The 22,382-nt window shown below is 40.0% G+C and overlaps 1 protein-coding gene across 1 annotated transcript in view; it reads right to left on the bottom strand.

The window, feature by feature from the left end:
• Positions 1 to 22,382, bottom strand: part of LOC118931523 (dynein axonemal heavy chain 9-like) — a 287,535-nt gene that overhangs the window by 33,597 nt on the left and 231,556 nt on the right. The window contains 3 exon segments of the mRNA XM_057499470.1: positions 14,917 to 15,156; positions 15,717 to 15,819; positions 17,233 to 17,398. Coding sequence (XP_057355453.1) covers positions 14,917 to 15,156; positions 15,717 to 15,819; positions 17,233 to 17,398 — 509 coding nt within the window.

The raw sequence follows: 22,382 nt of genomic DNA, 5'->3' as shown, positions 1-22,382 counted from the left end.
TATATCCATTTTGTATAATGTGGAGATTGGGATTCAGAAAGACAGGAAGCATGCCCAAGGCATGCAGTAAAAGGCTTTAGTTCAAAACCACAAGGTTTTGAAACCAGGTGTGCCTGAAGTGAGAATCTGGAATTTTAACCACTACATTCTGAATCACCACAATAATGGGGGGAAAGGTGGCTTCTCTGCTGTATTTCAATTCTACGAGTGTCACTTTGAAAATGAGTCCTGGTGACAATCGCTTATGAAAAATTGATGACCAAGTGAGGAAATGAATATAGTTAACTTTTGCAGATCAGCAATCTATTTATTCATCTCTAGTAGGTTCTCCTTCCTATATACCACAGGGGTTGTTCCAGATATTTGCTATTCTTTTTGAATTTTTCTGTCACCTTCCTCTGTTGCTATTAGCTAATGTCTCAGCCTTCTCTTTCACTGACAAATGGAGACCTCCAAGATTAGCCCTTTGGCAACCTCAACAAATCCAGTAACTTCAAAGTCATCTATACCTGTTTGCCTTCATTGCCCTCATTCTTGTTTTAGAGGGAAAGTGGCCATTTGGTTGTTCCTCATTACTGACAGTAATAACCCTGCACACTTTCTGTACCTTCATGCCTTTTGCTTTGCTTGTTATGCTCACATTTCAATTTCTAGCTTAACTGATATGTCTTTGTTGAAGTCGTGCATGACATCACCTTTCCTGCCCAACAGCATTCCCTCTGATGCACCCCACATAACGATTTATGTATAAATCTCTATTACAGAAGAGCTATTAGTTCCTAAAATTATTTTTACTCACACAGGTCTCCATCTTCCAGGTCCTGGTGAGTGTCTCAAAGGACAGGGAAATTGAAAGACATAATTTGGATGTTATTTATTTTTATCATTGTATTACTAGTACCTAGCATGGTGCCCAACATATGCTAGATTCTCAACGAATGCTTGCTGAAAGAATGAACGGGTTGATATTGAAACCTTCAATTACCGTAACATAGCAAGAACCTCCATCAGGATTTCTGCTTTTGGCAATGGCAGAGTAGCTGATCTCACCAACCCACTGAGGTCAACTACAGAAAACAGGAAATTTATTTTAAAGCTTAATCATTTTAGAGGCATTAGAAAGTAACCAAGGCAGTTGGGGCTAAGATACCAGAGAGAAGAGGAGGAAGAAAAATGAACCCAAACTTTGACACCATTTTTTCTCTTCAGACATTTGCCAAATCATGAGCAGTAGCTTACAGTTTCAGAAACTGAGAAGACAGATACAAGTGAGAGATCAAGACACTGAGCAGAGTTTTCTCATCTCATGGAGAAGGGAGGATAAAAACTGGAGTTCAGTGATTACCAAGAAGGGGTCAGAGCTACAACCCCAAGGGACCGCCTCCAAGGGTTACACACTAGGGGTATGAGTGAACACAGATCATTCAATCCTTACAGAAACTCATGCTCAGCTTCAATCTTCTCAATCCCTGGTAGCTGCTTGCCAGAAACAGAAGTATACAATCTATGAAGGAAAATAATGCCATCTCAACCCTCAAATTATCTGCACATTTAAAACCTCACAATGTCTGGCAATCAAGCAAAAATTACTGGGAATAACAGGAAATAGGACCAAAACCAAAGAAAAACTGACCCACAGGAGATCTAGGTCTTGGAATAATCAGACACAGACTTTAACTATGGTGAATATGACTACAAATTAGATGATAAGGTAAAGAATTTCAGAAAACTGGAACTTTAAAAATTAATCAAATGCAAAGTCTCAAATTAAAAATTACCCCAAGGTTACAGTAAATGAAAGTAAGAATATTTCAAATAGGGCTAACAGCAGAACAGACACAGCTGAAAAAAGAATTAGTGAATGGGAAGAGAGATTACCATAAAATATTCAGATTGAGTGGCAATGAGAAAAAATTTTAAAAAAAGAAAAGAGCGTAAAGGACATAGGACAGAGTGAAAAGGTCTCAAAATGTGCTGGAAAACCAGAAAAAGAGAGAGAAGCAGAAGCAATATTTGAGGACGCACTGGCTGTATCATCTCTAAAACTGAACACTGAACTAGATTCAAAAGTGCTACAAACACTAAGCAGGATAAATACAAAAAATAATGCCTTAGTCATCTTAGGCATAAAAGTGAAAGTTTTGAAAAATCAAAGACAAAGAGTAAATCTCAAAATCAGGCAAGTGAAAAAATAAATATGTGTACTTCAAAGGAACAATAAGACTTAGAGATTATCTACTGAAAAGATGGAAACCAGAAAACAATGAAATAACACCTTCAATGTGTAGAGCAAAAATAGCTGCCAACCTAGAATTCTAAACCTCCTCCCAAAATTCTTCCAAAAATGATAAATCAATATTTTTTAGTCAAATAAAAACTTAGAGATTCTTGTCTAGCAGATATAAACTAAATACTAAATGTGTTCTCCAGGCAGAATAAAAATGATTGCAAAAGGAAAAACAAATATTCAACAGGAATAAAGAGCAATGAGAAAAGTAATATGTGGGTAAATCTAAATAAACATAGACTTACTAGGACAAAAGTATTAGTGTATTGTGGGTTTTCAATATAAACTGAATTAAAAGAAATAACAATAGCACAAAAATTGGAGGGAGGTAAATTTTTCTAAGATCCTTACATTGTATGACAGTTGATACAAGTGTTAACATAAAAGAAAAGAGGATAAAATGATGCATTTGGTAACCATTAGGTGAATTACAAAAGAATGAACAGCATGCTAAAAAAGGGAGAAAATAAAAAGAATTTTGTAAATTTAAATTAGTTTGATAGAATATGAGAAGGAAGAAAACAGAATAAATAGGACATCTTGAAAACAAATAGTATAAAGTAGCCTAAATATATTATTATATAAAATAACATCAAATATAAATGCATTAAAAACATTTTAATTAGAAGACACTGATATTTTTTAAAATCATTAAATTTTTTTAAAATATTTTTTTGAAGTCCATCTGTATGCTGCCTATAGAGATATCCTTAAATAGGAAAATGTGGGATAAGAAGTTCCAAAATAATATAGCATGAAAATATTGACTAAAAGAATTAGTAAGACTGGTTTGACTAAAAAATTAGTATGGAGTAGCCATACTAATACCATAGAAAGTTGACTTTAAAGTAAGGACCATTTTTAGAAATAAAGAAGTACATTCAATAAGAAGGAAAGGGTCAGTCCATAGGAAGATATACTCATTCTAAATTTGTGTGCATCTAACAACATTCCAAAATATATAAATATGTCAGAAATAAAAGGAGAAATTGACATGTCTATAGTTACAATGAGATATTAACATACCCTTCTTAGAAATGAACACAATAATCAGACAAAAAAATATCAGTAAGGATATAGACAATTTAGACAACATGATTTACAAGTTTGACCTAACTGACCTATTGATAAAACTACACCCAACACATGCAAAATGCATTATTTTAAAAAGTGCACATTGTTTATATCTTGGGACATAAAGCCAAACTCAACAAACTTCAAAGGAATAAAATTATATTGAGCATATTTTCTGACAACAGTAGAACTAAGCTAGGCAGGCATCAATAAGAGAAAAATAACTAGAAAAATCTCTATATTTTGGAAAATAAAGCACTATATTTCATAGTATCCCATAGATTAAAGAAATATAGGGGAAATTAAGAAATATTATGAAGTAAATGATAATAATAATACAATGTATAAAATGCTTGCATAGGGGAGAGGGGCGGAAGATGGCGGCGTGAGTAGAGCAGCGGAAATCTCCTCCCAAAACAACATATATCTATGAAAATATAACAAAGACAACCCTTCCTAGAATAAAGACCAGAGGACACAGGACAATATCCAGACCACATCCACACCTGAGAGAACCCAGCGCCTCACGAAGGGGGTAAGATACAAGCCACGGCCCCGCGGGAGCCGAGCGCCCCTCCCCCCAGCTCCCGGCGGGAGAAGAGCAGGCAGAGCGGGAGGGAGACGGAGCCCAGGGCTGCCGAACACCCAGCCCCAGCCATCCGGGCCAGAGTGCAGGGCCCTGGATACTGGGAAAACAGGGCAGCAAGAACAGTGAGCAGGCACTGGAGGCTGGGCGACAGAGGACATAAGAAAAGCGCGCAACCATTTTTTTTTTTTTTGCTTTTTTGCTGCTTTGTTTTGGCGAGCGCTTTTTGGAAGTCTTAAAGGGACAGGGACCCCAATACTAGGGAAACAGGGCAGAAAGACCGGTGAGCAGAGGCCTGAGGCTGGCACCGGAGAATAAAGAAAAACGAACGACCACCTTTTTTTTTTTAATTAAAAAAATTTTTTTCTTGTTTTTTTTTTGTGGTCGTTGTTTTGTTTTCGCGGGTGCTTTTTGGAAGTCTTAAAGGGGCAGGGTGGGTCACTTAATCCAGAGGTAGGGAATCTGGGATCTCTGGGCACCTTAACCCCTGGGCTGCAGGGAGCAGGAAGGCCCCTTACGGAGATAAATAGCCTCCCAGCAGCTCCTGCTCCAACGCAACTCCACCATTTTGGAGTAGCTGCCCGAGCCAGGCCACGCCCACAGGAACAGCGGAGATTAACTCCATAGCAGCCGGGCAGGAAGCAGAAACCCTGTCTGCGCGCAGCTGCGCAGCACAAGCCACTAGAGGCCGCTGTTCTCCCAGGAGAGGAGGGCCACAAACCAACAAGAAAGGAAGTCCTTCCAGCCGTCACTCGTCCCAGTTCTGCAGACTATTCCTATCACCATGAAAAGGCAAAGCTACAGGCAGACAAAGATCACAGAGACAACACCAGAGAAGGAGACAGACCTAACCAGTCTTCCTGACAAAGAATTCAAAATAAGAATCATAAACATGCTGACAGAGATGCAGAGAAATACGCAAGAAAAATGGGATGAAGTCCGGAAAGAGATCACAGATGCCAGAAAGGAGATCGCAGAAATGAAACAAACTCTGGAAGGGTTTATAAGCAGAATGGATAGAATGCAAGAGGCCATTGATGGAATTGAAATCAGAGAACAGGAACGCATAGAAGCTGACATAGAGAGAGACAAAAGGAGCTCCAGGAATGAAACAATATTAAGAGAACTGTGTGACCAATCTAAAAGGAACAATATCCGTATTATAGGGGTCCCAGAAGAAGAAGAGAGAGGAAAAGAGATGGAAAGTATCTTAGAAGAAATAATTGCTGAAAACTTCCCCACACTGGGGGAGGAAGTAATCGAACAGACCACGGAAATACACAGAACCCCCAACAGAAAGGATCCAAGAAGGGCAACACCAAGACACATAATAATTAAAATGGCAAAGATCAAGGACAAGGAAAGAGTGTTAAAGGCAGCTAGAGAGAAAAAGGTCACCTATAAAGGGAAACCCATCAGGCTAACGTCAGATTTCTCAACAGAAACCCTACAGGCCAGAAGAGAATGGCATGATATATTTAATACAATGAAACAGAAGGGCCTTGAACCAAGGATACTGTATCCAGCACAACTATCATTCAAATATGACGGTGGGATTAAACAATTCCCAGACAAACAAAAGCTGAGGGAATTTGCTTTCCACAAACCACCTCTACAGAACATCTTACAGGGACTGCTCTAGATGGCAGCACTCCTAGAAAGAGCACAGCACAAAACACCCAACATATGAAGAATCGAGGAGGAGGAACAAGAAGGGAGAGAAGAAAAGAATCTCCAGACAGTGTATATAACAGCTCAATAAGCGAGCTAAGTTAGGCAGTAAGATACTAAAGAGGCTAACCTTGAACCTTTGGTAACCACGAATTTAAAGCCTGCAATGGCAATAAGTACATATCTTTCAATAGTCACCCTAAATGTTAATGCGTTGAATGCACCAATCAAAAGACACAGAGTAACAGAATGGATAAAAAAGCAAGACCCATCTATATGCTGCTTACAAGAAACTCACCTCAAACCCAAAGACATGTACAGACTAAAAGTCAAGGGATGGAAAAACATATTTCAAGCAAACAACAGTGAGAAGAAAGCAGGGGTTGCAGTACTAATATCAGACAAAATAGACTTCAAAACAAAGAAAGTAACAAGAGATAAAGAAGGACACTACATAATGATAAAGGGCTCAGTCAAACAAGAGGATATAACCATTCTAAATATATATGCACCCAACACAGGAGCACCAGCATATGTGAAACAAATACTAACAGAACTAAAGGGGGATATAGACTGCAATGCATTCATTCTAGGAGACTTCAACACACCACTCACCCCAAAGGATAGATCCACTGGGCAGAAAATAAGTAAGGACACGGAAGCACTGAACAACACAGTAGAGCAGATGGACCTAATAGACATCTATAGAACTCTACATCCAAAAGCAGCGGGATATACATTCTTCTCAAGTGCACATGGAACATTCTCCAGAATAGACCACATACTAGGCCACAAAAAGAGCCTCAGAAAATTCCAAAAGATTGAAATCCTACCAACCAACTTTTCAGACCACAAAGGCATAAAACTAGAAATAAACTGTACAAAGAAAGCAAAGAGGCTCACAAACACATGGAGGCTTAACAACACGCTCCTAAATAATCAATGGATCAATGACCAAATCAAAATGGAGATCCAGCAATATATGGAAACAAATGACAACAACAACACTAAGCCCCAACTTCTGTGGGACAAAGCAAAAGCAGTCTTAAGAGGAAAGTATATAGCAATCCAAGCATATTTAAAAAAGGGAGAACAATCCCAAATGAATGGTCTAATGTCACAATTATCGAAATTGGAAAAAGAAGAACAGATGAGGCCTAAGGTCAGCAGAAGGAGGGACATAATAAAGATCAGAGAAGAAATAAATAAAATTGAGAAGAATAAAACAATAGCAAAAATCAATGAAACCAAGAGCTGGTTCTTCGAGAAAATAAACAAAATAGATAAGCCTCTAGCCAGACTTATTAAGAAGAAAAGAGAGTCAACACAAATCAACAGTATCAGAAACGAGAAAGGAAAAATCACGACGGACCCCACGGAAATGCAAAGAATTATTGGAGAATACTACGAAAACCTATATGCTAACAAGCTGGGAAACCTAGGAGAAATGGACAACTTCCTAGAAAAATATTACCTTCCAAGATTGACCCAGGAAGAAACAGAAAATCTAAACAGACCAATTACCAGCAACGAAATTGAAGAGGTAATCAAAAAACTACCAAAGAACAAAACCCCCGGGCCAGATGGATTTACCTCGGAATTTTATCAGACATACAGGGAAGACATAATACCCATTCTCCTTAAAGTTTTCCAAAAAATAGAGGAGGAGGGGATACTCCCAAACTCATTCTATGAAGCTAACATCACCCTAATACCAAAACCAGGCAAAGACCCCACCAAAAAAGAAAACTACAGACCAATATCCCTGATGAACGTAGATGCAAAAATACTCAACAAAATATTAGCGAACCGAATTCAAAAATACATCAAAAGGATCATACACCATGACCAAGTGGGATTCATTCCAGGGATGCAAGGATGTACAACATTCGAAAGTCCATCAACATCATCCACCACATCAACAAAAAGAAAGACAAAAACCACATGATCATCTCCATAGATGCTGAAAAAGCATTTGACAAAGTTCAACATCCATTCATGTTAAAAACTCTCAGCAAAATGGGAATAGAGGGCAAGTACCTCAACATAATAAAGGCCATCTATGATAAACCCACAGCCAACATTATATTGAACAGCGAGAAGCTGAAAGCATTTCCTCTGAGATCAGGAACTAGACAGGGATGCCCACTCTCTCCACTGTTATTTAACATAGTACTGGAGGTCCTAGCCACGGCAATCAGACAAAATAAAGAAATACAAGGAATCCAGATTGGTAAAGAAGAAGTTAAACTGTCACTATTTGCAGATGACATGATACTGTACATAAAAAACCCTAAAGACTCCACCCCAAAACTACTAGAACTGATATCGGAATACAGCAAAGTTGCAGGATACAAAATCAACACACAGAAATCTGTGGCTTTCCTGTATACTAACAAAGAACCAACAGAAAGAGAAATCAGGAAAACAACTCCATTCACAATTGCATCAAAAAAAATAAAATACCTAGGAATAAACCTAACCAAAGAAGTGAAAGACTTATACTCTGAAAACTACAAGTCACTCTTAAGAGAAATTAAAGGGGACACTAACAGATGGAAACTCATCCCATGCTCGTGGCTAGGAAGAATTAATATCGTCAAAATGGCCATCCTGCCCAAAGCAATATACAGATTTGATGCAATCCCTATGAAACTACCAGCAACATTCTTCAATGAACTGGAACAAATAATTCAAAAATTCATATGGAAACACCAAAGACCCCGAATAGCCAAAGCAATCCTGAGAAAGAAGAATAAAGTAGGGGTGATCTCACTCCGCAACTTCAAGCTCTACTATAAAGCCATAGTAATCAAGACAATTTGGTACTGGCACAAGAGCAGAGCCACAGACCAATGGAACAGACTAGAGAATCCAGACATTAACCCAGACATATATGGTCAATTAATATTTGATAAAGGAGCCATGGACATACAATGGCGAAATGACAGTCTCTTCAACAGGTGGTGCTGGCAAAACTGGACAGCTACATGTAGGAGAATGAAACTGGACCATTGTCTAACCCCATATACAAAAGTAAACTCAAAATGGATCAAAGACCTGAATGTAAGCCATGAAACCATTAAACTCTTGGAAGAAAACATAGGCAAAAACCTCTTAGACATAAACATGAGTGACCTCTTCTTGAACATATCTCCCCGGGCAAGGAAAACAACAGCAAAAATGAATAAGTGGGACTATATTAAGCTGAAAAGCTTCTGTACAGCAAAAGACACCATCAATAGAACAAGAAGGATCCCTACAGTATGGGAGAATATATTTGAAAATGACACATCCGATAAAGGCTTGACATCCAGAATATATAAGGAGCTCTCACGCCTCAACAAACAAAAAACAAATAACCCAATTAAAAAATGGGCAGAGGAACTGAACAGACAGTTCTCCAAAAAAGAAATACAGATGGCCAACAGACACATGAAAAGATGCTCCACATCGCTAATTATCAGAGAGATGCAAATTAAAACTACAATGAGGTATCACCTCACACCAGTAAGGATGGCTGCCATCCAAAAGACAAACAACAACAAATGTTGGCGAGGCTGTGGAGAAAGGGGAACCCTCCTACACTGCTGGTGGGAATGTAAGTTAGTTCAACCATTGTGGAAAGCAGTATGGAGGTACATCAAAATGCTCAAAACAGACTTACCATTTGACCCAGGAATTCCACTCCTAGGAATTTACCCTAAGAACGCAGCAATCAAGTTTGAGAAAGACAGATGCACCCCTATGTTTATTGCAGCACTATTTACAATAGCCAAGAATTGGAAGCAACCTAAATGTCCATCAATAGATGAATGGATAAAGAAGATGTGGTACATATACGCAATGGAATACTACTCAGCCATAAGAAAAGGGCAAATCCAATCATTTGCAGCAACATGGATGGAGCTGGAGGGTACTATGCTCAGTGAAACAAGCCAAGTGGAGAAAGAGAAATACCAAATGATTTCACTTATCTGTGGAATATAAGAACAAAGGAAAAACTGACGGAACAAAACAGCAGCAGAATCACAGAACTCAAGAATGGACTAACAGGTACCAAAGGGAAAGGGACTGGGGAGGATGGGTGGGTAGGGAGGGATAAGGGGGGGAGAAGTAGGGGGGTATTAAGATTAACATGTAAGGGGGGGTAGGAGAAAAGGGAGGGCTGTACAACACAGAGAAGGCAAGTAGTGATTCTACAACATTTTGCTATGCTGATGGACAATGACTGTAAAGGGGTTTATAGGGGAGACCTGGTATAGGGGAGAGCCTAGTAAGCATAATATTCGTCATGTAAGTGTAGATTAGTGATACCAAAAACAAAGAAAAAAAAAAAAAAAGGGCAGTTCCTGTGTGGTAACCTCCAACGAGTTCTACACAAGGGTATAAAGGGCATATAAAAGTGTAGGCAAAGGGTCTGTTTGCGTTTATACAGAAGATGAAAGCCTAATTGGGCTACCCCGAAAATGAACTAAGATACGATATGAAAGAGAACTTCCAACATCAGCACTCTCTGGAAGACTCATGCCAGAAGATGATCATCAAAAAACCCCAACAAAGATCCACGCACTGCTACAGCTGTAGATGCACTCATCCCACCAGCTCCTGGACTTGCCATGGGAATGAAGGAGATATCTAAGCTGGCCTGTGCCTACAGTAAAACAACAAATTTGACTGGATCTATACTGTTGGAACTCAACCAAGAATTTGGAGAAGTGCAAATTGTAGCGCTCCAAAGTCTTACAACTACAGACTATTTACTGTTAAAAGAACATATGGCATGTGAACAGTCCCCAGGAATGGGTTGTTTTAATTTGTCTGATTTCTCTCAGACTGTTCAAGTTCAGTTGGACAATATCCACCATGTCATAGATAAGTTTTCACAAATGCCTAAGGTGCCTAACTGGTTTTCTTGGTTTCACTGGAGATGGCTGGTAATTACAGATATGCTTTGGTTATGTAACTATACTCCTATTATGTTAATGTGTGTGCACAATTTAAGTAGTAGCTTAAAACCTATTCATGCTGAAGTACTCTACAAGAAGATATGCCAAAGAAATAATCAATCTTCCCATGTTTTCTTCCGCCTGCTACTTCTACAGCTTTTCTTCTTCCTTCCTAATTACAACCCTTAAATAGAATTCGTGCCTCGTATCAAATTTATCGAGTATCATAATTCTTCCAAGTGGTAAAGATACCTCAAGACAAATGCTGGGCATAGAAGCCACAGGGCATAAATATGCAAAGAAGTAAAAAGCTAACCTTTTCAAACAATAAGGCTTCTCTCTCACTTACCAACTTCACATTTCCCTGTATGGCCCCGGAAGATGACTGGTTAGCCAGAGACGGGTAAGATTCCTCAAGGGAGGAACAACCTAAGACAGGCACAGTCGCAGGGGGGCCATCAGGTGAGAAATTGGGGATCAACAGAGGTGAGGCTTAGAACCTCACCCCCCCTGTTCTGAGAGAAATCTTCTGCATACGTGGATGTTTTATTGCCCTGGTCTAGCTTGGATTAACACATAGTCTACAGGCACACACCTGATCATCTACATTTGCTCTCTTACAACACTAAACTATGTTTTCTACCTTTATCTTGTATCTACCTACCACTTCAGCATTTTATTAAAAATAATAATAATAAAGAGAGAAATGTAGTATCCACACATAAATCAAGTATAAAAACCAAATGAGTATTCATATTTGAACTGACTGTTTAGAGTTCATAATGCATGAGCAAAACTGAAAGTTTCTGTGATGACTGCCCTTGTACTGTTCACTATGTAACTTATTTATTATGTAAGAATTTGTTCTCCATGAAAAAAAAAAAAAATGCTTGCATAATGCAGCTAATGGTTTAATTACAGAGAAATTTTTGGCCTTCAAATGAGTGTTTTAGAAGAGATGAAAGGCTGACAGTTAATGGCCTAAGCAGCCATGCCAAGAAGTTAGAAAAAGAACAAACTAACCCCAAATCCAAAGTAAACAGAAAGAGATTGTAAAGAAAGGAACAAATATTAATAGCATAAAAAACAGATGTCAAATAGAGACAGTCAATAAAATAAAAAACCTAATTTTGGTATACTTCCCAGTTTCTTTGACAAGACCAGCACAACTGATAACTCCCTAGTAAGGCTGATAAAAGAGAAAAACAGAAAAACAGAAAAGGCACACATATATCAATATCCAGAATAAGAAAGAGGGTATAATATGAGATACTATAGATGATTAAAAGATAAAAATGGGATATGATCAATAATTTTATGCTGATAAATTAGAAATTGATGACATTGACATCTTACCACACTGATATATGAATAAACAGAAAATCTGAATTGTCTAGTAGGTATTAAAGAAATTGAATTCATAATTTAATATGTTCCATAAAGAAAACTACAGAAAGTTTCATCAGTAAATTCTTCTGACATTTAAAGAAGGCACAATATAATGTTTTATAACAACTTCTTGAGAGTAGAAAAAGAGGGAACGCTTCCCAGTGTATTTTATGAGGACCTAATAACCTTAAAATATTGGAAGAAAAGTTATTACAGGACAATCTCATTAATATAAAAGCAAAAATTGAACAAAAATAGCAAATAGAATCCAACAAAATTTAAAACATTCAGCAGGTAGCAATTAAGTTGCGTGGATTATAGGAATGCAAGGCTGACCTAACATGAAAAAATAATAGTGTAACATTGTATTTCCAGAAAAGGGGGAGAAAAAAAGCAATATAATTACTTCAACAGATACATAAAAATTATTTTTTAAGTTTCCACATATGTTTGTGATTAAAACAGTAAACTATAAACAGGAAATTTTTTTAATCTGGCAAAGAGTATCCTCAAAAATCTGTAAGCATCGTATTTAATGGTCAACTATTAAAAGCTTTTCCCCCCAAAATTTAGAATGCAATGAGATGCCACTCTCACTACTTCCCTTCAACATTGTACTGGCAGTTGTAGCCAGTACAATAGGAGAAGAAAAAGAAATTACAAGATTAAGGATCAGAAAGAAAGAAATTGTTATTATTATTATTTACCAATAACATGATTCTATATACAGGTGTATAATATTGAACAGAAGACACAAAAGAATATTTATCATATGATTCTATTCACATAAAGTCCAAAAATAGGCCAAAATAACTTATGTTAGAAATCCAGACAATATTTACCTCTGGGTGGAGGAGGAAAGAGGGAATGGAAGTAAGAAAAATCAGGAGCTTCAGCGATGATAGCAATGTTCTATTTCTTGATCTGAGTTGTGGTTACGTAGGTGTGATGGCTTTGTGATAATTAAACAAGCTGTATGCTTATGACTTGCATGCTTTTCTACTTGTATGTTGTACTTTAATGAAAGTTTATTTTAGAGAAAGAAATTACCTGAAGTCCCTTTGGCTCCACCATACATACATCTCAGCCCTTCTCTCCTTCCCAGCTCCCCTAGGTATCCGCCATGTATGAGATGCATGGGGCAGGAAGAAGCACCAGCCGGGAATCCTGATTCGAGGACTGTGTCTGACTGCGGGGTGTGCTGTCAGCTGGTTTATCAGCCTTCTTACCCCAATCACTCAGGCTGACTGACAATTAAAGGCAGAGTCAAAGTGAGCATGTCATGTGCGAACAGTTATGTGCAACACTGAGATGGGGATGGTTAATGATGGCTGCTGCTCAGAGCTCTGTCAAATTCTGTCCTGATGGGGACAGCACGAGCAAGTGCAGAGGAGGTCTGCATGACTGAGCCTTGGAGAAAGCTGGATGAAGAAAAGCAGCATGCCCCCTGGGCAGTGCCTGTCTCCCAGTGGGCATTCAACCATCCCCTTAGGCTCTTCTGTCAAGCCTGTAGACAAGAAGGCAGGGAGGGAGGGAAACACAGGAAGGCTGAGGTCAAGCTACGAGCTTGAAACCCCCTCTGGAAGAAAGGAGGCATGTGGTCCATGGAGGATGTGCTTTCCCACACTTGTGGCAGGTGGCTGACAGCTGGCAAGCTGCAGAGATGCCTGGCTGGGACATAGAGCCCAGGGTGTTGCCACTCAGCCTGCCTGGGTCAGGTAGAGAAATGGGGCCAGGGAAACAAGACTTAACCTCCCGGGCTTTCCAGTTCCTTCACTGGCTGGCTGGGTGTTTTAGGCAAGTCTGTATAATCTTTGTGGGTCTCTGCTTCTTTTTAACCGAGTTTATTCTTGGGAGGTATATGACTAGGAATGCTGCCCTGAGCCAAATCACATGTATTCTGAGACTTGACCTTGCTGTGGATTCAGTGGCTCCACCTTTAGAACCCTAAAGCCTTTCTGAGCACAGCTCTTGGATCTTTGAGCGAACATTTACTAGGCTTCTGCTCCTTATGACCAAGAGTCCTGGCTGGAACATGCAGGCCCTGAGTCCTCAGGTCTGAAGCTTTGCTGGTTTTAGGTTCCCCAGAGTCTGGGTAATGAATTGCACATACATGTGCTCCCTGCAGGGTCATGCTTCTCTCCCTGATCCTGTTGACCTTTCCCTACAGGTGTGGCCTCTGCTTGGTGTGAAAGGCATCCTTCACCCAATAATGGCTTGGTGCAATCTTGGGAGTGATCTCTCTGAAAAGTAGTTTCTGCAGATTCTTGTGGAGGATGAGAAAGTTGTGGCCTCTGCCGTGTGACGATGCTGTACCTGACCAAGAGGAAGAGAGGTCAGGGTCTGCTGCATTGCCCTCTGAGACTCTGACAGTGAAGGGCCAAGCAACTAGAAATGATGGGCAGAGATAGGCCATTACTATTCAGATGAGCAGCTGCAAGGATCTGAAATGACTTAGCCCTGGAAAAGAACTTGGATATTTTACAAGTGAGGCATCCCAAGGGCTGGCAGATGGTGTCTTAGAGATATTATGATATGGCTTCTTCAAGAAGCAGATCTATCCTGCATGATTTAGGGGACTTCTTTTTATCCCAAGAACAATAGGCATACCACCAGGGCCTGCAAAATAGCTTCAGCTTTGTCTTCTGTGTCATTTTCTTTCCTAGGTGTGCCGAAATCATTACATGACATTATCTCCAAGATGCTGAGCCCTCTCCAGCTGGAAGGAACCAACTCAGAAATGCATTCTGCTTACTGGGAAATAAGGTCATTAGCAAACAGAACTCTGTTTTGCTGAAGTCCTTCCTTACGGGGCCCATCTCACTCTGTTTACCTTTTTATGTTCATGCATCCATAGGAACTGAGCCCTTGCATAAGAGTTTGGCATTAACTACTATTTTACTAGAATGGAAGAAACCAGATCATTATTCAGCCAGCTCAGCTGGCACAGACTGACCTACCTGAAAAATGTTGGCAAAGTCTCTGAGATTGAAGATGTAGTGGAATTTGATGGCTGTGGGGAGGAACGTGGTGGCAGTCTTCTGGTGGAAGTTAAGGATGAGGTCGATCAGTGGGGGGACGGACCTCTGCAGGGATGCTGGGAAGTTTCCAAGCTTTAGGTGGTGACTCAGGATGGTGCTCTAGATGGAGGACAGGGCGTCTGCTCCTGGAAAGGAGAGGATGAACACACTGAAATGGCACTGCACCGGGAAGAGAGGTATATGGAAGGACCCGGAGTCAGACATCTACCACAGAATAAAAATCACCGTCTCCAGATTTGGATAACACTATGAAGACTTCCTATAAGGCTTTGAATTCTACATACTGGTCACATTTCTCACCCTAAACCCAAGCTTAGGTTGAGCTAAAATGACTGGGGGAATAACGGGCTTTGGACCTTTGGTCAAAGACATCAGTATGGGGTAGTAAGAAGAGAACCTGAACTCAGAGAATGTGAGCCCAAATCTCAATGTTACTGAGTACCCACATGAGCTTGGGAGAGTCATTTAATCCCCCTGAAGTTTTCTTATCCTGAAGAATGAGTCATATCAGATGAACTTGATGACCCCTTTCAGCTTTAAAAGCTTCATAACTCTGGGTCCAGAAGTTTCTCCATCCCACTAGAAATACAAGTCAGCATCCTGTATGATTTACCACTTTAAGAAGCTGGACAGGGGAAGGGCCAATTATTACTTAAAATCAAGGGACATCTGCCCTGGTAAGGGAGTGTTTAGGACTCAGATACTGGCTACTCCCATACCTGAAGCCGTGGGTTGATGGTGAAGCTGCCTGCAGTGGGGTTCATGCAGGAAACATACTGTACATTCATGATCTCCTTTAGGCACAGCTTGTTACGGTCATACCTGGAACAGTCAGAAACCACAGGTCAGAGTTGTGTGAGGTCCCAGGCAGGTGAATGCCTTGTGAAGGTGTGGTGGGCTGTGCCCTATTATTCATGCACTTGAGTACATGAATGTCTTAGTCCATTGGTAGAGACTGAAAAGAGACAAGAGCCTGGGAAAAAATCCTGAGGGATCTAATATCTATGGAATAGCATAGGAAGAATAGACCATATGGATGGACCAAGAAAAATGGGAGGCAGAAATTCAGGGGTGTGTGGCACCTCAGAAAGCAAAGGAAGTCAGTATTTCCAAAAGGAGAGAGCCATCAGCCATGTCAAGTGCTGTCGAGAGAATAAGAAAGATAATGACCCACATCTGAGGTCTGTCAGACTTCACATAAAGACACAGTGAGCAGTTGGGCAAAACAGCTCAGTAAAGTTGAGGAAAACAGAAAGTAAATAATAGTGGGCCAGGGAGTGAGTGGGAGAGGAGGACATGAAAACAGCAGAGAAATTTGGTTATGTGGGGAGAGAGAGAACAGTAACTAGAAAATCATTTTCTGAACTCAATAGAGAAATTTAAGCAAGTTAAAATACTGGTGAGAAGGAGATAATCAGGAGAAAAGGGGGGCTAGATGATGGAGTGAGGATCTCAGGAGGTTGGAGAGAGTGGGGTTAACGTGCGGTGGACAGCTAAGCCTCAGGGCAGATGTGTCAGCAGGAGGGACAGAAAGATGCATGGGGGTGCAAGTAAGTTGTGCAAGCAAGAAATGGAGATGGCGTGTGTGATCATTCATGGAGGTGGGTGGGAGGTTTGAGACGAGAAGAGAAGATATGAAACCGACTTTTCTGAGAGTGGAGATGTGAACATACATAGGCAGTATGGGACAATCCCTGGGAAGTTTCTACTTCTCAGTTAAGATTTGCAGCCATGAATCTAAAAGAGGAGGCTTTTTTTCTGTGATGAGTGCCCTTGTACTGTTCACCATGTAAGAACTTAACTCACTATGTAAGAATTTGTTCACCATGTAAGAACTTGTTCGTTATGCTTCAGAAGATTGGAGACTGATGAGAATTAGGCTTGGGGTGGATTAATGATTGTGCATTGAGCATCGAGTCCCCTATACAGAATTTTATTGTTGTTAACAACCATTTGATCAATAAATATGAGAGATGCCCTCTCAAAACAAAAAAAAAGAGGAGGCTTTTTTCCTTACATGAGAGCCATGTATCTTCTCTGGCCAAACCTTTTATGTGGGTTTTAATGCCCTTTCTGAAAGAGCTTTCTAGAAAACAGAAACCTGTAAGGAATGCAGTTTGCCATGGGGATTCTCAGCTGGCACCAGAGATAAATTGAGGCTGGCAGCCCCAGCAGAATAGACTGGGCTTCAGCTCTGCCTTGGGCCTTTCCCATGCCCTCTGTGTGTGCTCTTACCAGTGGCCATAGTCCAGATGCTGCCTGATGACCATGTGTGGCTGCACAGTCCCATAGGCATCAACCTCGGGCATGTTCATGTCATCGATGAAATAGATAAGCTTCTTGTTGCCTGGGGGGCCATAATTTCTGCCAGCCTTCTTTTCTAGAGGCTTCTCCAGGATAGCTGAGGAAGAGAGTCAGTTAGTGAAACAAGGAAGTTCAAACCGCAGGTGCTAGTACCCAGCGAATATGGATGTCAAGGTCAAGCAATGGTGCAATGTGCTCAGGCTTGCAAATGATGGTGGCAGCTACTACTAGATTCAGGCACCCCACAGAACCAGAAGGAGAAGCTGGAAATTACCTGGCAGTAGCAGGGAAGTACTGGCCAGGTGTTGAACATCTTATTTTTGCACTGTTAGGTTTTTACAAACATTTATTATCTCATTGAATCCTTATAACATCACTGCAAGATTAGTATTATCATCCCAATATACAGATGAGGGAACTCGGACTTAGAAGAGTGACTTTTCTAAGATAGAGTCAGGAAACAAGTCCAAAGTAGTTAAATTTCAAAGCCTATGCTCCCGCTATCATACTTATGGTCCCCAGTTTTCTTTGTTTATAGACTAGAACCGGAAGAGACCTTCATAGTCCCAATACTGGTACTCTACCCTCCAAAAATCTATAGATAGCCAGATCTTGGGTAGATCTGGCCTCTCTACCTTAGACAAGGATGAGCATGAGGCTGTGGCTCCCATTCCAGGGGTAGGTGGGGGCCCTCCTTCCCCTGTGATGTAAGAGGGATTATTGGATATGTCATAAAAGGTGTTCTCAAAGAGTTCACCTCCTGTGGTTCTCCTGCGGGGGAACAGAAACAACAGCCTCAGAGTAATTTCCCAGAAGCCTCCAAGTATCATGAAGGGCACTGCCCCACTGCCTGCAGGTTCTGAGGCCCGTCTATCAGGGCACCTCAGTACCTTCCTGGAGATGAAGTATAGACTCTCTTGAAAAGCTATTTCTTCAATTGTCCAGCCAGAGGAAAGAACCAAACAGCACCATTTTCCAGCCTAACAGGACTTGTTTAGAACAAACTTTTAAGTAATAGGGTGGATATATGTCTCTTTTCTTTCCAGTAAAGCAATTAAATATTTATGTATTACAAGAACCAACAGTTCCGATTACAGCTGGAAGTGCTAAGAACCATTTGATTTCTTCTCTTAAAAAACAAGTTTGTAAACAAGGAGAAAGTATCAATAGACATATGAAGGTGACAGATAGAAAGACAAGTTCCTTCAAGAAGCTTGAATATTCTAATTTTTCAGGTCCTGAGTTGAATTAAGTGCTTAAAATATGAATTAAATTTAAATTAAATTAGCATCCAATTAACATACACTATCAACCAATTAATCACCCAGCACCTTCTTCCCCCCTAAAGATATAACAACTCTATATGAGATCTGTCAAAATGAAATATAATTAATGGGCTGCCAAGGGCCTGTTCTGGGCAACAGTCCTTGTAGTAGGAAATTCTCTCCTTAGGAAGACTTGTTTCTCCTCCTCCCAAAGTGGTGATATTCAAGTCAACCCCTGGAATTAAGCAGACCCTGTAATTTGGGTTGATTAAACCTTTTGTGCTTCTAGGATTTTGAGAAGAAAAGCATGTCAGTTAGCAAGAAGTGGCCTTGGAATGCTCTGGATTATCTCAAAAGGATGATGTTAAGTACTCCCGAGAAAGAGAGCCCCCCCGACCCTGGAAAAGGCATACACATTTTGATCCCTTCTTGGCCAAGCTTTGCTCCAAGTCGCATTGAGGATGGAATGGTAGCAAGTCCTTCCGTTTGTAGGCAGAACTGCAGGCGCAGAAGTTTAAGTTTCAGCAAACATGCTGATGTTGAAGGCACTAAACACAGGAGACATTAAAGTATGTGACCTTCCCACCACAATCTGGGCTCTGCATTGTCATGTACACGACCTGGGAGTCAAGTCCACAGCCGGGTGCAGAGCTCATCTATACCATCTCACTGAATTTCTGCAGCATGGCATTTGGCCATGACTGCGTGGAGCAGCACCAGCTGCCCTCTCTTCGTATCTTCTTGCCATTCTTTCTGCACCATTTCATCACCATCCTACATTTGAAGAGTGACTTCATTTTCAAAGTGGGTTCTCATTTGTTACCTCATTTCACCATCTCCGCTGCTACCCTCCTTGTCCATTGTCACTCACCTGGTAAAGGAGACATCCTCCCTAATGGCTGTCCTGCTTCCCCGCCAGTAATCACTTCACCATATTCTCAAAGCACACTCAGGGGAATCTTTGTAAGATGGAAATCAGAATGTGCCAGAGTCACCTCTCCAGTGGCATCACCCTCACTTAGCGCAAAGCCTATCTGGTTACATCTGCAGACCTTGCATCCATTTTCCCTTTCTTCTTCCCCCTCTGCACCCCTGCTCCAGCCATCCTGCTTCTAACACACTCGGTGCCTCAGGGCCTTGGCTCTGACTGTGTCCTCTGCCTGGAATCTTCTTCACCCAAGTGCCAGCACAGTTTGCTTGCTCACTTCCATCAGGCATTTATTTATTCAAATGTCATTTTCACAAAAACTCTTCCCTGATATTCTAACTCTATGCTTCCCTCTACCTCCTATTCCCTGTCCCTGCTCCATTTTTCTCCACAACACTTATCACCACTTAATATCCTAGATATTTTAATTATTTGTCTTTTGTGTCATGTCAACCTTCCACACTATAAATGTCCTAAGGACAGGAATTTTTCTGTTTTTCTTATTGTCATAACTCCAGCACCTAGAACATTATCTAGCATATAGTAGGCTCCTCAAAAAACATGTATTAAGTGAATGAATGAATGAATTTTATTAGCATAACAAATCTCATGAATAGGCAAAGAAAGGTATATTATCTGTATTTTGTAATTAAGAAAATAGAAGCAAAGGCAGGTTAAATACCTTGCTGGAATTAGAACTCCTATCTACAGATACTGATTCCAACACTTATTTCATATCACTCAGGGAGAGAGCCCCTGTGAGTCCTCACATCCTGATCCCTCTCTAGGGTGTACCAACCATTCCAGTCCTCCTGATTCCTCCAGTCTCTGAACTTGAGAGCAGTGCATTCATTCATTCATCCATGCAAATGTTGACCGGCTCTGTATGGAGTACAGGATATGCATTTTATCAATGATCCCGCAGATGATGTCTATTGTGTATTACCAATACCTTTAAAAAATTCTTTTAACAAATGAGAAAACTGAAACTTAGAGAAAGTAAAGGATTTTATACAGGGTCATACAGCTAATGACTGGCAAAACCAGGATTTAAACCCAGGTTACCTCCTGTTACCACTACTACAAATTACTTCTTAAACATTATTATTTCATGGCTTCTGCCCTTGAGAAATCCCCAGTTTAGTTAAATTCAGTGCCTGACCATATTTTGACAAGAGTACATTAGCAATTAATCATGTCTTACTTTGTACCAACATGATTTGTATACCTGTGTTTTAACTATTTTCCTTCCATGTAGTCTAATCTTTCACTTGTTAAGACATTTCTGGTGTATTGGGAATTTGAAAAGTAAGGGCTTTGCATTTATTCTTTCAAAAAATAACATGTTTTGCATGATTACAAAAATAATACATATTCATTATTTAAAGATTAAAAAGCAGAGAAATCATAATGATGAACATAAAAATTGCCCATAATTTTATCACCTAGTAGTAAGTATTACTTCCAATATTTTGGTATATTTCATTCTACTCTATTTGCTCTGTTAGATTTTTCCTTTACAAAATCAGAATTATACTGCATTTTCTGCTTGTGAAAGTTTTCATTACACATATTATAAACATCTTTATATGATAATGTATATCCTCCTAAAACATGATTTTAATTGCTGCATTGCATTCCATAATTTGGAGATACCAAAATTTATGGAATGCTTTCTCTATTGTCTGAAATGTGTTGTTTTCAATTTCCTTATACTTTGAAACTCACTTCCCCCATTCCAAGCAGAGTTCTTGCCTACTAGCTGAGAAATATCTGATGATTTAATTTTGTGTCATCTGCTTTTTGGAAGACAATAAGGTAAGAAGAAGAGATCTGTCTATATGTAATAAAGGAAGCTCATTGCTCCTTCAAGGTTGAGAGTCTGGTCAGATCTTTCAAGGTGCCATCCAAGCTTAAACCTTTAATGATCAAGTTACAGAGATTTGTTTACACTCAGACACCTGAGCTCCTATCTAATTAGTGTAATTAAGCACTCAAATATTTGTTGAATTAACAATTTAAATTGCAGTTGAATGGTGAGAGAATTCAGAATTGTGGAGGCCATCGTCTCTGTCCCACTCTCTTTATGCCTTGACCTTGGCTTCTTCTGGTCTCTTTCTAAACTAGCCTGTCTATGGGCCATTGTGAATTTTTCATTTTAAAAATTACTTTTATTTCAAAAGGAATGAGAAGAGGCTTGAGGTATTTGAGTAGACATAAAACAGACAAAATATAGACTAAAAAGGGATACTATAGGGGAAGAAACTTGTTTGCACCAATAACCTAGAAGGACATAGTTACTATAACCAAATAAAAATGTACTGCACATCTCCCTTTCTGACCTGCCTACTTGAAAGCTCAGGACTCAATCTGTATTTAATTACATGCCAATCCAGATTACTGGCACAAATCTACCTCCACTTTCATATGAAAAAGTTTTCCCAGGCAGTAAGTTCTAAAAGGCATATATCAGGGATACTAACAAAGATAAATCAGGCTACAAGATGGGCATGGTCTTCAACTGAGATTTTACAGAAGATACAAAAGTAACTTAACATTAACTTTTATCACCCTCTTAACAAAACCCAAGGACCAATCTTTGGCTGTAATCCATGGAGGGAATGAAAGCGAGGCAAGTGCGTCTGCGGAGCTCAGAGGAGGAGGAGAATGAGGACGGATCTCTGCCTCTAACCCGAGATGTCAGGTTTACTAATCTGTGCTTAGTGTAGCTGTTGGTGGGTAGTCAGTTGAAGTCTGAGTGTTTCAAAGAAGAACTGAAGGGGCTATTTTATTTCCTATCAAAGGGAAAGATAACCCTGTGCTCTAGGTATCAGACTAACAGAAGAAAGTTGGCATTCTACTATGGAAATTGAGATGCATGACTTACA

The sequence above is a fragment of the Manis pentadactyla genome, chromosome 4, assembly GCF_030020395.1.
Source record: "Manis pentadactyla isolate mManPen7 chromosome 4, mManPen7.hap1, whole genome shotgun sequence".
Lineage (NCBI taxonomy): Eukaryota > Metazoa > Chordata > Mammalia > Pholidota > Manidae > Manis > Manis pentadactyla.
This window is presented reverse-complemented; position numbering and strand designations above follow the sequence as displayed.